This window comes from Stegostoma tigrinum, chromosome 38 (genome assembly GCF_030684315.1).
Source record: "Stegostoma tigrinum isolate sSteTig4 chromosome 38, sSteTig4.hap1, whole genome shotgun sequence".
Classification (NCBI taxonomy): domain Eukaryota; kingdom Metazoa; phylum Chordata; class Chondrichthyes; order Orectolobiformes; family Stegostomatidae; genus Stegostoma; species Stegostoma tigrinum.
This window is the reverse complement of record NC_081391.1, coordinates 4410499-4425720: the sequence shown is the minus strand read 5'-3', so window position 1 is coordinate 4425720 and position 15222 is coordinate 4410499. Positions and strand designations below refer to the sequence as shown.

Genomic DNA, 15222 nt, shown 5'->3' with positions numbered 1-15222 from the left:
CATCCAAATCATTTATATAGATTGCAAATGTGAGATTCTAGCACAGATCCCTGGCACGCCAATCATTACATCATGACAACCTGTTAAAAGACCCACTTACACCTACACTTTGGCTGGCTAATAGGAATCAGTCTTCTATCAATGCCAATGTTACTCCCATAACATGAGCTATTATTTTCCACAACCTTTTGTGCAGCACCTTATCAAAGCCTTCTGAAAGTCCAACTAATGTTTACCCACCAGTTCCAGTTTATCATGGAACATGTTACTTCTTCAAAGAATTCCAATAGATTGGTCAAACATGATCTCCCATTCACAAAACCACATTGACTCTGCCTGATTACCTTGAACGTATTCAAGTAGCTTGCTAAAATTCTTTAAATTTAGCTTTAACATTAAAAAAAATTGTTTTGCTGCAAGAAAGACAAATTTTGTCAAAGCGATGCCTCTACCAAATAGAGTCTATTTGTTTACCAGTCAATACTCAATACAAAATAATTATTCTCATTTATGTTGGTATTCTTGTGAATGCCCAGATGAGTGGAAGAGGAACAGCTTTGGAAAAGTGTATCCTTTTCATCAATACCCAAGTTTTATGCTACCAAATTACTTTTTGCTATAAAACTGTTGAAAAAATGAATACTTATCATCTGTACTCAGAGGTGAAATACTTGTGACGATAATAAAATCAAACAATGTATAAGAGTACAGTGAAAAGTTTTGTTTTTCTTTCAGTACAGGCAGATCATAATATACAAAGATCATAGGGTGATTGAACAGAGCAAGGAATACAAAGTTATGGCTGCAGAGAAGATGCACACAAAGCAAGATCAACATTAGATTTGAAATTTGAGAGGTCCATTCAGAAGTCTGGGTTGGCAGGGTTCTAGAACTTAATAAGATCAATAAGGAGGAGATATTAAATGTTTTAGTGGGTATACAGGTGCATAAGTCTTCAACCCCTTTTACACCAGGAGAACACATTGCATTTTCAGCATCAGCCGTCCAGTCGGATTGCCAATTTAGGGACCGCTTAAAGTTAGAGCTCATGCTGACAAGAGAGCAATAAGGAAGGAGAGGAACTTTGCTCCTATGTTCTACGCCCTCACTAATGAAAGCAAGCAAATCTGTTGACCTAGAGGTGATTATAATTTAGGATGATTAGGGAGAAAACAGAGGTGTTGGATGAATTGGATAGCTCCTTCAGAGAATGAACAAGTTTGATGGACTAAATGACCTCTTTATATGATGTGAGACTCCATGTTGAAATGCATTAAAGTACCTGTTAATTGCAGCTGAAGTAATTTGTGATAAACTAGGGCAGCATCACGTGCACTCATTTTTGCCTCCTCTTGGACCTGTGCCTCCTGCCGAAACCCTCTGGTCCACTTTAAGAGCCAGCGTGTAAACACCAGTTTCTGGACACTGTGCCGAATGATATTCCAGCAGAGGGTACAGGCCAAATCCAACCGCGAGGCAGGCAATGCCCGTCCCAGTGCTAGCAAACAAGTCTGCAAGTTTCCTGCAGCCGCAGTAAAGGCCCCCTGCAAGAAAAAACACATTTCCAACTTCCAACTTGATCACATCATTTAATGTAATTCACAGATTCAGGTCTTCATGGATACTATTTTGAAAGACTCTCAAGAACAAGCCTTACAAATATATTGAAATTAGGTACCAAGGTGACACACATGAAGTTTCTTTCTCCAACAAGCAGTTGATTGTTTTAGTACCAACTCGGACGTCAGTTTTCAGTGGAAAATTCCAGCCACTATGCCAAATAGCGCGTCTTCGACACCTTTTACACCAGGAGAACACATTGCACTTTCAGCATCAGCCGTCCAGACGGATTAGGGAGAGCTTAAAGTTAGAGCTGATGCTGACAAGAGAGCAATAAGGAAGGAGAGGATCAAATATGAAGGTAGGCTAGCCAGTAATATTAGAAATGATAGTAAAAGCTTCTTTCAATACATAAGAAACAAACGAGAGGCAAAAGTAGACATTGGGCCGCTCCAAATTGATGCTGGAAGGCTAGTGATGGGAGATAAGGAAATAGCTGAAGAACTTAAGTGTTTTGCGTCAGTCTTCACAGTGGAAGGCATGAATAGTATGCCAACAATTAGGGAGAGTCAGGGGACAGAGTTGAGTATGGTAGATATTACAAAAGAGAAAGTGCTAGAAAAGCTAAAAGGTCTAAAAATTGATAAATCTCCTAGCCCCGATGGGCTACATCCTAGTGTTCTGAGGGAGGTGGCTGAGGAAATAGTGGAGGCTTTGGTCGTGATCTTTCAAAAGTCACTGGAGTCAGGGAAAGTCCCAGATGATTGGAAAATTGCTGTTGTAACCCCCTTGCTTAAGAAAGGATCAAGGCTAAAGATGGAAAATTATAGGTCGATTAGCCTAACCTCGGTAGTTGGTAAAATTCTTGAATCCATTGTCAAGGATGAGATTTCTAAATTCCTGGAAATGCAGGATCTGATTAGAACAAGTCAGCATGGATTTATAGTAAGGGGAGGTCGTGCCTGACAAACTTGTTAGAATTCTTTGAAGAGGTAACAAGTATGTTAGACCAGGGAAACCCAGTAGATGTTATCTATCTAGACTTCCAAAAGGCCTTTGATACGGTGCCTCACAGGAGGCTGCTGAGCAAGGGCCCATGGTGTTTGAGGTGAGCTACTGGCTTGGATTGAGGATCGGCTGTCTGACAGAAGGCAGAGAGTTGGGATAAAAGGCTCTTTTTCGGAATGGCGACCGGTGACGAGTCGTGTCCCGCAGGGTTCAGTGTTGGGGCCGCAGTTGTTCACCTTACATATTAATGATCTGGATGAAGGGACTGGTGGCATTGTGGCCAAGTTTGCCGATGATACGAAGGTAGGTGGACAGGCAGGTAGTACTGAGGAGGTGGGGAAGCTGCAGGAAGATTTAGACAGTTTAGGAGAGTGGCCCAGGAAATGGCTGATGAAACTCAATGTGAGTAATGTGAGGTTTTGCACTTTGGATAAAAGAATACAGGCATGGACTATTTTCTAAATGGTGAGCAAATTCGCAAAGCAGAAGTATCAAGGGATCTGGGGGTGTTGGTCCAGAATTCTCTAAAGGTTAACTTGCAGGTAGAGTCCATGATTAAGAAAACAAATGTGATGTTGTCGTTTATCTCAAAAAGGTTGGAATATAAAAGCAGCGATGTGCTTCTGAGGCTTTGTAAAGCTCTAGTTAGGCCCCATTTAGAATACTGCGTCCAATTTTGGGCCCCACATCTCAGGAAGGGCATACTAGCCCTGGAGCGTGTCCAGCAGAGATTCACATGGATGATCCCTGGAATGGTAGGTTTAACATGTGATGAATGGCTGAGAATTCTGGGATTGTACTCATTAGAGTTTAGAAGGTTGAGGGGAGATCTAACAGAAACTTACAAGATCATGTATGGCTTAGAAGTGGTGAATGCTAGGAAGTTATTTCCGTTAGGCGGGGAGACTAGGACCCGTGGGCACAGCCTTAAAATTAGAGGGGGTAAACTTAAAACGGAAGTGAGATGACATTTCTTCAGCCAGAGAGTGCTGGGCGTGTGGAATTCATATGCCACATAGTGTAGTGGAGGCCGGGATGTTAGATGCCTTCTAGGCAGAGATCGATAAATTATTGCTCTCAAGGAATCATGGGTTACGGCGAGAGTGTAGGGAAGTGGAGTTGAAATGCCCATCAGCCGTGATTTAAATGGTGGAGTGGACTTGATGGGCCGAATGGCCTTACTTCCACTCCTATGTCTTATGGTCATATGGTCTTATGGATTTGAGTCTCTTGAAACCAATTTCATGTAGGGCTCACAACTGGTCTAGCAGACTTTCACTTCAAACAATTTGGGCTGGATTTGAAACTCCGATTGCAGAAATAAAAGAACAGTTCTGAACCAACCTTGCCTACCAACTTCTTGTTTAGTGTATAAAAAGTTTAGAGGGCAGAACATTTGAAGCCATTTATTGTCATTTGTCAAGTCACTCTTGGAAGGTCTCCCTCCATGCAGGAACAACCTGGTTTTAGCAGCCTCAATCCACTCACTCAGGTCTATCAGCCCAATCCTGGAGAAACAATAAACTTTACTTGAAATTCACCTTCATGACAACACGTTTCCCCTCTGAAGGACACGCAGTCCAAGCAGTAGCAGCAGGGATCAGACAGCTGCTGACTGTTGGTTGGCAGGGCTACTTGGAAAGTGACGGGAAATGAAGAAGTGGCATCTCAAGCCAAATAAAGGGCCAGCAGCCATTATGTGGCTGTGGGGTGAGCTGCTTAAGCAGGCAATTTTACAGACAAGGGCAGCAATTGAATTGGTGGCTCAAAATACTTTGCCCACTCTCAGTTGGAATGTTGAGTGGCACAGCTATCTCATTAATGGTTATCTACAGTCAAATGAGAAGAATTTCGGTTCTCAATTACACAGCTACCCCACTGCCAAATTTCAATGATCTTGATTAATCAAATTTTATTAAATTTTTTTAGCATCTAGTCCAAAATATGTCTGGACTAAAGTACATTCAGATATACCAGACTTCTAGCAGCAATGGCTTTGAATGTGTAACAATGATGAGAACATTGTCCTTTCATTGCTGACCAACACACAGTACCTCATGTTAATGACTACAAGTATCACATCAAACAAGTGGACTCACACCAATTCTATCTCGATCCCCAGCGTATGAATATAGAATTCAAAAAAATACTTTCCCAAAATTTCTTTAAATTACTTAAATTAATGGGTGAAATAGAATAAAATTCTCTGTTAGTGTACAAGTTGAGTGTTGAGTAGAATGACATATTGTCAAAGCTTTATATCAAAATAAATACAAAACTGTCAAATTTTGACAATTTTTAAGTTTGGCATTCTTGCATTTGCCGATTGCAGATGACAAATTTCAGCAGCATGATTCTCTCTTTAACAACATTGCTGCAAATAAACACTTGCACATACAGCCAACTCTATAACTTCGAAGTTTTGCCACAGTTCTTCAAAAAGCTCTCGTTATTCACTGTAAAATACTTTTTAAAACTTCATATTTCATCAACTTGAATTACCCTCTAGTCTTAAAAAAGTTCTCAAGATCATTGCAAGGAACAACTGGGTTATGATTACATACGGTTTCTCCTCAATTCCAACCAAATGAAATGCATACCCTAGACAGATCAAGATCTGCTTGCTTTCGATGTCTCCAGAACATAACAGAGGACTGAGAATGGAGGCGTGTGATTGGTTCACCATAAATGAAGAGTTTTACAAATACACTCAGTACGATGACCCCATTCACCAGCCAGAGGATTAATGTGGGCAGCATCCAATCAAACCAGCGTTTTGTATCTCCTAAAAACAGATAGAAAAGGGTACATTACAGAAACGGAGAGATGGCAAACCACAGCATTTTAATATTTAAACTACATAAATACATAATTCGAAGGGTCTATGAAATTAAAACCCTCTTATGAAAGAGGCTATAGTTGAATTGATCCAAGAACCCATTGAGATATAATTATTACCAATGCATATACTCTTGTATCTCTCACGGTGTTTGTCAGTTAGTAACATTGATAGCATCCAATCCAGGTAAGAAGCATACACATTGGCCAAGAAAAATAATAAATCTGAAGTTTGGGAGCAGTTTTGAATTCAGCAAAGAAGGACCAAGAAATTGATTAAGAAGGGGAAAATATATTGTACGAAAGTAAGCTTGCAAGGAAAATAAAGACTGATGCTCAGTGTTTTTAATCAGTACGTGAAGACAAAGCGATTGGTAAAGTCAAACGTAAGGTCCCCTTCAGGCAGAAATGGCAGAATGTATAATACAGCACAAAGAAATGGCTGAGGAACTGAATACATTCTTAGGTTGTCTTCACAAAAAGAGGGCACAAATCAAATACAGAATTGTTGGCGGATGCAGGATTCAGTGAGATGGAAGAACTGAGGAAGATCAATATTAGTAGAAAAACGGTGCTGGGAAAATTGTTGGAATTGAAGGCCAATAAATCCCCAGGACCTGATAATCTACATCCCAGAGTACTTAAGGAAGTAGCTCTAAAAATAATCGATGCATTGGTGGTCATCTTCCGGGATTCTATAGACTCTGGAACAGTTTCTGCAGATTGGAGTGAAACTAGCCACCCTCCAATATTCAAAAAGGGAGGTAGAGAAAACAGGGAATTATGGACTAGAGCGCTGAACATCGGTAGTGGGAAAAATTCTCAAATCCATTGTCAAGGATTTTATAGCAGAGCATTTAGAAAAGAGTGGCAGGGTAAGATAGAGTCAGCATGGATTTATGAATGGGAAATCATGCCTGACAAATCTGTTGGAACTCTATGAAGATGTAAATAGTAGAGTTGATGGGGGGGGGCAGTCAATGTAATATATTTGGACCTTCAGAATGTGTTGGACAAAGTCTCACATAAGAGATTAATGTGCAAGATTAAAGTGGATGAGATTGGGGAACGTGTATTGAGATGGATAGTAAACTATGTTGCAGACAGGAAACAAAGAGTAGGAGTTAGTGGGTCCTTTTCAAATTGGCAGGTAGAAAACAGTGGGGTGCTACAGGGATCAGTGCTGGGACCCCAATTCACGATATATATGAATGATTTGGATGAAGGAACAAAACGTAACATGTCCAAGTCTGCAGATGATACCAAGTTAGGTGGGAGGGTGAACTGTGACAAGGATGCAGAGATCCTTCAGCATGATCTTGACAGGTCGGGTGAGTGGGCAAATCAACAGCAGATGCAATATAATTTGGATAAATGTGAGGTTGTTCACTTTGGAACAAAAACAAGGCAGCCAATTACTAACTTAATGGCTGTAAATTGGGAGAGAGGAGTCTACAGCAGGACTTAGGTGCCCTTGTGCACCAGTCGCTAAAGGTAAGCATACAGGAACAGCAGGCAGCTGGTACGTTGGCCTTCATTGTGAGAGGTTTTGAGTACAGGAGCAGGGATGTGTTGTTGCAATTTTACAGGGCCTCAGCAAGACCGCACCTATAATATCCTTTTCTGGGGAAGGACGCTCTTACTCTCGAGGAAGTACAGCGAAGGTTTACCAGGCCAATTCTGGGGATGGTGGGTCTGACAGAGAAGGATTGACTAGGTAGGGATTGTTCAGATGAATGATGGGGGAATCTCAAAGACTTATTAAATTCTATCAGGACTAGACAGAGTAAATGCAGGGAGGATGTTCCTGATGGTGGGGATGTCCTGAACAGGGGTCACAATACGAGGATTCGGTGTAGATGATTTGGGAGAGAGATGAGGAGGCGTTTATTCACTCAAAGAGTGATGAGCATATGGAATTCATTACCACAGGAAGTAGTTGATGCCAAAACATTGAATATATTCAAGAGATGATTAGACATAGCACTTGGGGCAAATGGGATCAAAGGCTATGGGGAGAAAGCAGGATTAGGCTATTGAGCTGGACAATCAGCCGTGATCATGAAGAATGGTGGAGCAGGCTTGAAGGACTGAATGGCCTCCTCCTGCTCCTATCTTTTATGTTTAGCATGGAAACACAGAAACATTCTGTTACAAGAGATCTACACATACTTACCTGACTCAATTCCAAGCATATTTCTACCATAGTGTCCAGAATCTTCAACTGTTGTTGAGTACGTCAAACGCTCAAAAAGTGATGAAAGTGGGTTGAAAGATAGACAGAGAAAGGTAAGGGTGCACAGTAGAATCCGAGAGCTATCCAGCATACCGAGGGTAGAGGGTGACAATGGTTCTTCCTTTACCTAAATAGAGAAATGTTGTTACAATAAATACTATAAACAGGAACATTAGGATTAAGACAAGACCATAACAGCCCTTTGGTCTGCTCTATCATTCAGTTAGATCATTGTTGATCAGTACCTTCAAATCTCTCAAAATCATTGCTGAATTAAAAAAAAAACTAGAAATCTTTTTCTTGAAAGTTCCAGTTGTTTCTTCAGCATTCAGAGTTTGGAAGCAACAGAACTCCAAATTTCAACTACACTATTCACTGGAAGTCTTATACAGCAATGTGTAGTTCTTTTGCCTCTGAGGCAGATGTTCTCTGTTCAAGTTTCATCCCAAGGCATGATGGCTAAGGATGTTGCATTCATAACTCAATCAACAGGTGGAGTATAAATCTGCAAATTCCTCTAATCCATGCCAATAGCAGGCAATAAGAGCAGGAAAGACTCTGGTCAGCCATTTGATAGAAAAAACATTGGTGCCTCATATTACAGTCAACAGCTACAGACTACAACATTCATGTAAAAGCAACTGTGACTTCAGTGTACTCTAACACACTATAGTAGTCGCACAAACTGCATGCAAGTGCAACCATTTGGACTAATCAAACAAGAAAGGAAGAAGGTGAGAGAGACTGAGAGCATGACAGGCAAGTAAACAAGACTCTTAATAAACTTTTTAGACAAAGCAAAATGTAAATCATAGATACACAGTGTGGAGCTGGAAGAACAGGGCAGGCCAGGCAGCATCAGAGGAGTAGGAAAGTTGACATTTCGGGTCGGGAACCTTCTTCTTTCTGAAGAAGGGTTCTGACCCAAAACGTCAACTTTCCTACTCCTCTGATGCTGCCTGGCCTGCTCTGTTCTCCAGCTCTACACTATTATTTCTGACTCCAGCATTGGCAGTTCTTATCTCTGAAAATGTAAATCTCTCTTTGGAATGCCTAGTTTTTGTCTTTAAAAAAAGTTTTGAAAAAAGTTATAACATCTTCAATAATGTACCACTAAGGTCAATGAGATATTGATTAAGTAAAAACATACAGAAATGACAGCAATATAAACTGCTGTTACCATGGCTTCTTCAAGGAGAGGGCTTCCTGGTTCTGAATCAATGGAACAAGGTGAGAAAGTGCTTGGGGAGCCAGAATCTGAAGGTGGTGGTGACATTATCAACAAATGTGATTTGAAGTCATCAGTCTTGAAGTCAACATCAACATCTAAAAGGCTGGAAATCTCTGGTGCCTTTAGGCCCTCTGTAAATTGGTAAAAGGGAAAAAGAAGTCAATTTATTTGTAAATTTGACATCTAACATTTACTCATCAATGCACCTGAAAGCATCATTCTGAACAAGAGTTAACTTAAGTGTCGGTAGTATTCAATAAGTAAGTGTGTAAAAGGACGAATCCAATTGAAAAAGGAGAGTATTAGTTAGCACTACTTACTGTTTTTTTGATTAGCTATTTTTAATGCCATGTTCTCCTGTCGTAACTTGTGGTTGGTCTGTTGCAGGTATTTAATGTAATCGATGGCCTTTCTTAGCACTCCAGATTTGTTCATCTACAAAACATGGCATGTTAGGGTTCACCTAGATTTCCATTCAAATTTAACAGTACATGGCACATTGAAACGGTACTTTCTGGAGAATGATAAGCATAAGTTAGTACAGTGCATTTCACACAACTGGGCCATTATGATGTACATTGGCTATTTTACTGCAATAAAATCTGTGCCATTCATTACATAGTTTCAGTGGAACTGAGAGTAATTTTGAGATACTGGAAGCTGAGAAGTCGCTGCCCATTAGACTACTCTATTGCAGAGAATATTCTGTAAAGGTTCTTTCAGACTGAAAGTGCCTCTGCAATTCATGTCAGTCATGGTCTAAAAATTCTTAGAAGAAGCTGCACCTTGATGAAGGCAATGACCAGATTTTCAACTAACTTCATAATTACTCCTAAACACCCTAAAAGGCTAACTATGTATTCAAGGAATGTCAAATTTTCCACAATATTTAAAAAACTATTTCTAAGAATTTAAAAAAATACTTCTTTATTTTGGCCTCCACCACAACACAGTAATACATTTATTTTGCTTTCTAAAAACTGCAATTCAAAGTTAAGGATTTTAAATATTTTTAACCATTTGTCTATTTATGTGATGACCATTACTGCTACACACCAAATATCCTCCTGACTTGACAACAGATTTAAACTGTCCTCAGCAAAAGAAAACCATTACAGAGAATGCTGGATCTTTGTAATCAAGAACATAAGAATTAGGAGCAAGAGCAGGCCATTTAACCCTTTAACAAGATCATAGCAGATGTGTCCCAGGTCTCAACTCATCTTTCATCTTAGCTCCCAATTCCATGAAATTTCAAAAATTCACATACCTCTTAAAAACGTGCAGCAATCTAGCCTCCACACTCTCTGGGACAAAGGATTCCTGAAATTAACTCCCCGCCAAGGGAAGAAATTCCTTCACATCTGAGCTTATTCTGTCACTGTGCCCTCTTATTCAAGATTCCTCAGCTAATGGAAACAGTGGTTAGCACTGCTGTCTGTGTGGAGTTTGCACGTTCTCTCCTTGTCTGTGTGAAGTTTCCTCGGAGTGATTAGGTTAGATTCCCTACAGTGTGGAAACAGGCCCTTTGGCCCAACAAGTTCACACCACCCCTTGAAGCTTCCCACCCAGACCCATCCTCCTATAACCCACACACCCCTGAACACTATGGGCAATTTAGCATGGCCGATTCATCTAGACTGCACATCTTTGGACTGTGGGAGGAAACCGGAGCACCCGGAGGAAACCCATGCAGACATGGGGAGAATGTGCAAACTCCACACAGACAGTTGCCTGAGGCTGGAATCGAACCCGGGTCCCTGATGCTGTGAGGCTGTAGTGCTAACCACTGAGCCACCCTGCCGCCCAATTAGACAGAGTGCTCTGGTTTCCTCCCACAGATGTGCAGCTTAAGTGGATTGGTCACGCTAAATTAGTATGCAGAGATGTGTAGGGCTTCAGGGAAAATGTAGGGTGTTTGGGTCTGGGTGGGATGCTTTTTGGAGGGTTGGTGTGGACTCGAATGGCCAAATGGCCTGCTTCCACACTACAGGGATTCTATGAACTTCTGACATCTAAAGCTCACTCCTCATTCTGCTAAACGCTAATGAACAAAGGCCTATCCTGTTTATCTATTCTTGATAAGTCAACTCCTTTTATCCCAGAAGGAAGTCTCATGAATCCCTTTTTGACTGCCTCCAATGCCAGTACATCATCTCTTAAACACAAGCTTCGGTCTTGCTCAATGAAATATGTTACACTGCTGACCACACAAAATGGAGACAAGTGCAGCAATCATGAGTGATAGTAATGTTTGGTTAATTTGCATTAAATATTTCTTTCTGTGGCTTAGTGTCAAATTTTGTTTTATCATCCTTGTCTGAAGTGCCTTGGGGCATTTTACTCTTAAAATCACCACGCAAATACAAGTTCTGACAGCTCCAACTACCTTATTATAAAAGCAACTTAGCACTAATTCTTTCCGAAAAAGATTTTGACAAAAGGATCAAAATAATAGCTGCCTTATAAAGAGTCACCACAGCAGACTGGTATAGTTAATTTGACCATTCATTCCATTGGCAATTTATTTTTTAACAATGAATTTGTGCCGTCCCCATGCATTGATATATAAATAAATTTAAAAGTCTTGATCATGTAACTTCTATTGATGGTCAACTTGTATTGACGGGATGTGGGATATAAGAAAGAGAAATATCAAAGGCAACAGCACCATTGCATCCAAGTCACATACCACCTAAATATGAAAATAGTCATTTCTTTGCTTCATTGAGCTAAAATCTTGGAACTGCTTCCATTACAGCACTGCAGGTTCATGTGCACCACAGAAAGCAGCAGGTCTGGCAGGCAGTCACCAGCACTTTCTCAAGAGCAATAAACACCAGCCTTGCCAGCAACATCAACATCCCAAGAATAAATTTAAGAAGTTTGATTCCATTGAGAGCAATAACATTGAACTGATTTATAGTTCATAGGCCCTTGTCATTTATCAAACTCAGGATTGGAAATCTGATTTGGAATTATATCACCAATCCTTTGCTGTCACTGAGACAAAAGCCTGGTATTCCCTTCCTAACAGTATTGTGGTTGTCCTCACATCCCAAGTTTGAACAACAATTTGAGATCAAAACTCTCCACTTTCTCCAGAGTAATTAGGGATGGGTAGTGAATGCTGACCAGCAATGCCTGTTTGCCATGAATAAAGAAAATAATAAGTGAAAGAGACTGTTGAGGCCAAGCCAACTCTCTGCAGGGGAAAAGGTCAGCCAGTTCCCGTCTTCTGCAATGGATAATTAATTTGAAGAGATAACCAATTCTCTTTTGAAAGTCATGCTTTAATCTGCCCCAACTGCATTCTCAGGCAACACATTCAAGGTTTTAGACATAGCTACACAAATGCTTTCCTCATGTCACCACTTGTTAATTTTCCATTCACTTTAAATTGTTGTCCTTTGGTTCTCAATTCTCCAGTGGGACTAATTTCTCTAACTATTTTGTCTTGATTCTTCATAATTTTAAATGCCTTTACTCGAGTTTTCTCTTCTCTTCTCCAAAGACAATCACCCCAGTTTCTGTGACCTATCCACATAATTGAATTGCTTTACACCAGAACCATTTTCTCAAAGGCCTTCCCACCCTTCCTGAAATGTGGTTCCTAGAAAGGAACATGCTCTTCCAGATGTGGTAGAGCTAGTAAATACAAGATCATAATTTGCCTGATTTTATACATCGTTTTGACTCATGAGGCTCAGCATCCCAAATACTTTTTAAACTACTTTCTTCAACAATTGTGCACGTCCACTCAGGTCTCTTTGTTTCTACGTAATCTGACATTAGATGCCTTCAAGGCAGAGACTGACAAATTCTTGATCTCAGAAGGAATCAAGGGCTACGGGGAGTGTGCAGGGAAGTGGAGTTGAAATGCCCATCAGCCATGATTTAAATGGCGGAGTGGACTTGATGGGCCGAATGGCCTTACTTCCACTCCTATGTCTTATGGTCTTAAATTAAGCTGGTACAGGTCTGCCAATTACACTTGCCTGTCTGTGCCATCCATAAAAGTCTATCGTCATAGTTGACAATGTTTGTTTTGTGTCATCGACAGATTTTGAAATGTGTGCCTTGTGCATCTCAGTCTAGTTAATTAATATAGATTAAGAATAGCAGTGAGCAAGCCCTGTAACTAAACTTTAATGATTTTATTATTGCTTGCCTCCTGCTCATAAGTTATCAACTCTTGCTCAGCATTGATTAGCTTATGCCAAAGAAGTACTTCATGCGTGAATGTAAATAGATCTGATAACTTGATTGCAGTTACTGCTGAACATACTTGCATATAAACCTTGATAGTGTTCTGAATTATGGTTCAAATTGTCACGTCCAGATGCTGAGGTCAATTATACTATCACTTGTCCTTCAAAAACCAAGTAATCTTATCAACATACATGAAAATTAGAGATTAAACCCCAAATATCCTGATTTTTAAAAAAATTCCTACAACACTCTAATACAGATGTCTACCAAAACCAAGGATAAATGAATAAATAACATTAATTTGAACAGTGAATGAAACACAAACCGCTGCATGAAATATATATGACTGTCGCTGATGGTGTGCTATTTTCTTCCTTTAACTCTCATGAGCCATGACCTTCAGGAACATAATACACCATTATATAGAATATCCTGAATGAAAAAAATCATAAGTGACTTACTTTAGCTTCTGTTCCCATCACAAGATCCTTCAGCTCTATGATCTTATCATTAATGGATGATCGATATCGCTTCTCAATGATATTATGAGTTGTTCTCTTTTCACCTTCCTTCAGACCCTCCACCGGGGCTTTTCCATTCCCAACAATCTGCTTGATTGGAACCTTATCAGGTCCAACCATCATCGGCACGGTTGTCAAAATAGTTCCATTACTGCTTACCAATGTCTGAGGTGAAAAAGTTAAAAGTAATTTTCCACTGATCCATGTACGCAAGATCTAACAAGCTTGACAGTTTTTTTAAAATAAGCTTTTTAAAAACCATCATCATTTTTGGCCTCCATTTTAGGACCCTCTCACATTACATGACACTTCATCCAGGCAAGTTGACCCCAATACCTTTGTTTTCTGAAAGAATCAGAACAGATAGAAAGGGTAGCTCGAAAAATTATGTTTCCAACTGCAACTCACTTTCATGTTGCAATGTGACATCGGAAAATATGATAAAGGATTTTGAGCTCTGTTGGATCTTGAAAGCATTCTAAATACTGCTCCATCTATTACAAGGGTTGAAAATAGGCAAAACGCTTTTTTAAACAAAAACTCTCTTTGAAATAGAGTTAGAGTCATGTAAGACAGAAGAAGCCTTTCAGCCCACTGATATCCCTGCACTAATCCTGCTTTCCTGAACTGGTATAGATCCTCGAATGTGATGGACATTTCAAGTGCTCCACAATGTACTATTTAAAGGTTATGATATTTCCCACCTTAACCACCCTCCCAAGAAATGCTTTCTAGATTCTCAGCACACATTGGATGAAAACAGTTTTCCTCAAATACTCTCTGAACCTCCTGATCTGGACTTTAAAATTATGCCTTCAACACTGACCCTTCAACTAACAGGAACAGCTGCTTTCTATTCATCTTGCTTTCGCCCCTCAATCTCATACACATCAATTTTCAATTCTGTTACACTTGCTTCTTTAGTTCAACATTTCAATGACAAAAAAAAGTGGTTAGGTCTGAAGATTTCACCAGCTAATGAGTTTTCCTAATGATTTGAAATATTCGAAAGGAGGACATTTTTAAAATTACTCCCACCACCAGCACACAGTGGCTGCAATGCATACCATCTATGAGATGCACTGCAGTAATACACTATGGTTTCTTTAAGAGCACCAAACTCACCCCTGCAAACAAACATACAACCATTACCATATAGAAGGATCAGGGTATTGGATGCAGATGAACTCTACCACTTCCAAGTCTCACATGATTTGGATTTGAATATTTATCCCCCATTCGTTTATCCTATTGGGTCAAAATTTCTAGCACTTCCTCCACATCCTGTACTGTGTAGACTCTGGTACTTTAATAAATTGGCTAATCACTTCTGCTTGAAAACATTCAATGTTTCACCTGCGAGGTTACTTTTAGCCACTGATGTACAAGGATATCCAAATTTCATTGCACCTTCCCCTTCCCAATTTCTTTCCATTCAGGTGTTAATGTCTTCCTATTTTTGCAACCAAAGTGAATAATCTTACATTCATCCACATTATAACGTCATGCATTTGCCCACTCACTCAGCTTGCCCAAAACCACTCTAAAGCATCTCTCACCCTCGCCACAGTTCACTCTCCCATCCAGCTTTGTGTCATCTGCAAACATGGAGATAC

General features: G+C 40.0%; 1 protein-coding gene across 1 annotated transcript in view; it reads right to left on the bottom strand.

The window, feature by feature from the left end:
* srebf2 (sterol regulatory element binding transcription factor 2) overlaps nucleotides 1-15222 on the bottom strand; it is a 54585-nt gene that overhangs the window by 20461 nt on the left and 18902 nt on the right. The window contains exons 5-10 of the mRNA XM_048521143.2: nucleotides 13547-13771; nucleotides 9194-9308; nucleotides 8823-9004; nucleotides 7583-7769; nucleotides 5169-5353; nucleotides 1283-1544 (exon numbers count right to left, since the gene is read on the bottom strand). Of these exons, the coding sequence (XP_048377100.1) occupies nucleotides 1283-1544; nucleotides 5169-5353; nucleotides 7583-7769; nucleotides 8823-9004; nucleotides 9194-9308; nucleotides 13547-13771 (1156 nt within the window). The remainder of the gene's footprint in view (nucleotides 1-1282; nucleotides 1545-5168; nucleotides 5354-7582; nucleotides 7770-8822; nucleotides 9005-9193; nucleotides 9309-13546; nucleotides 13772-15222) is intronic.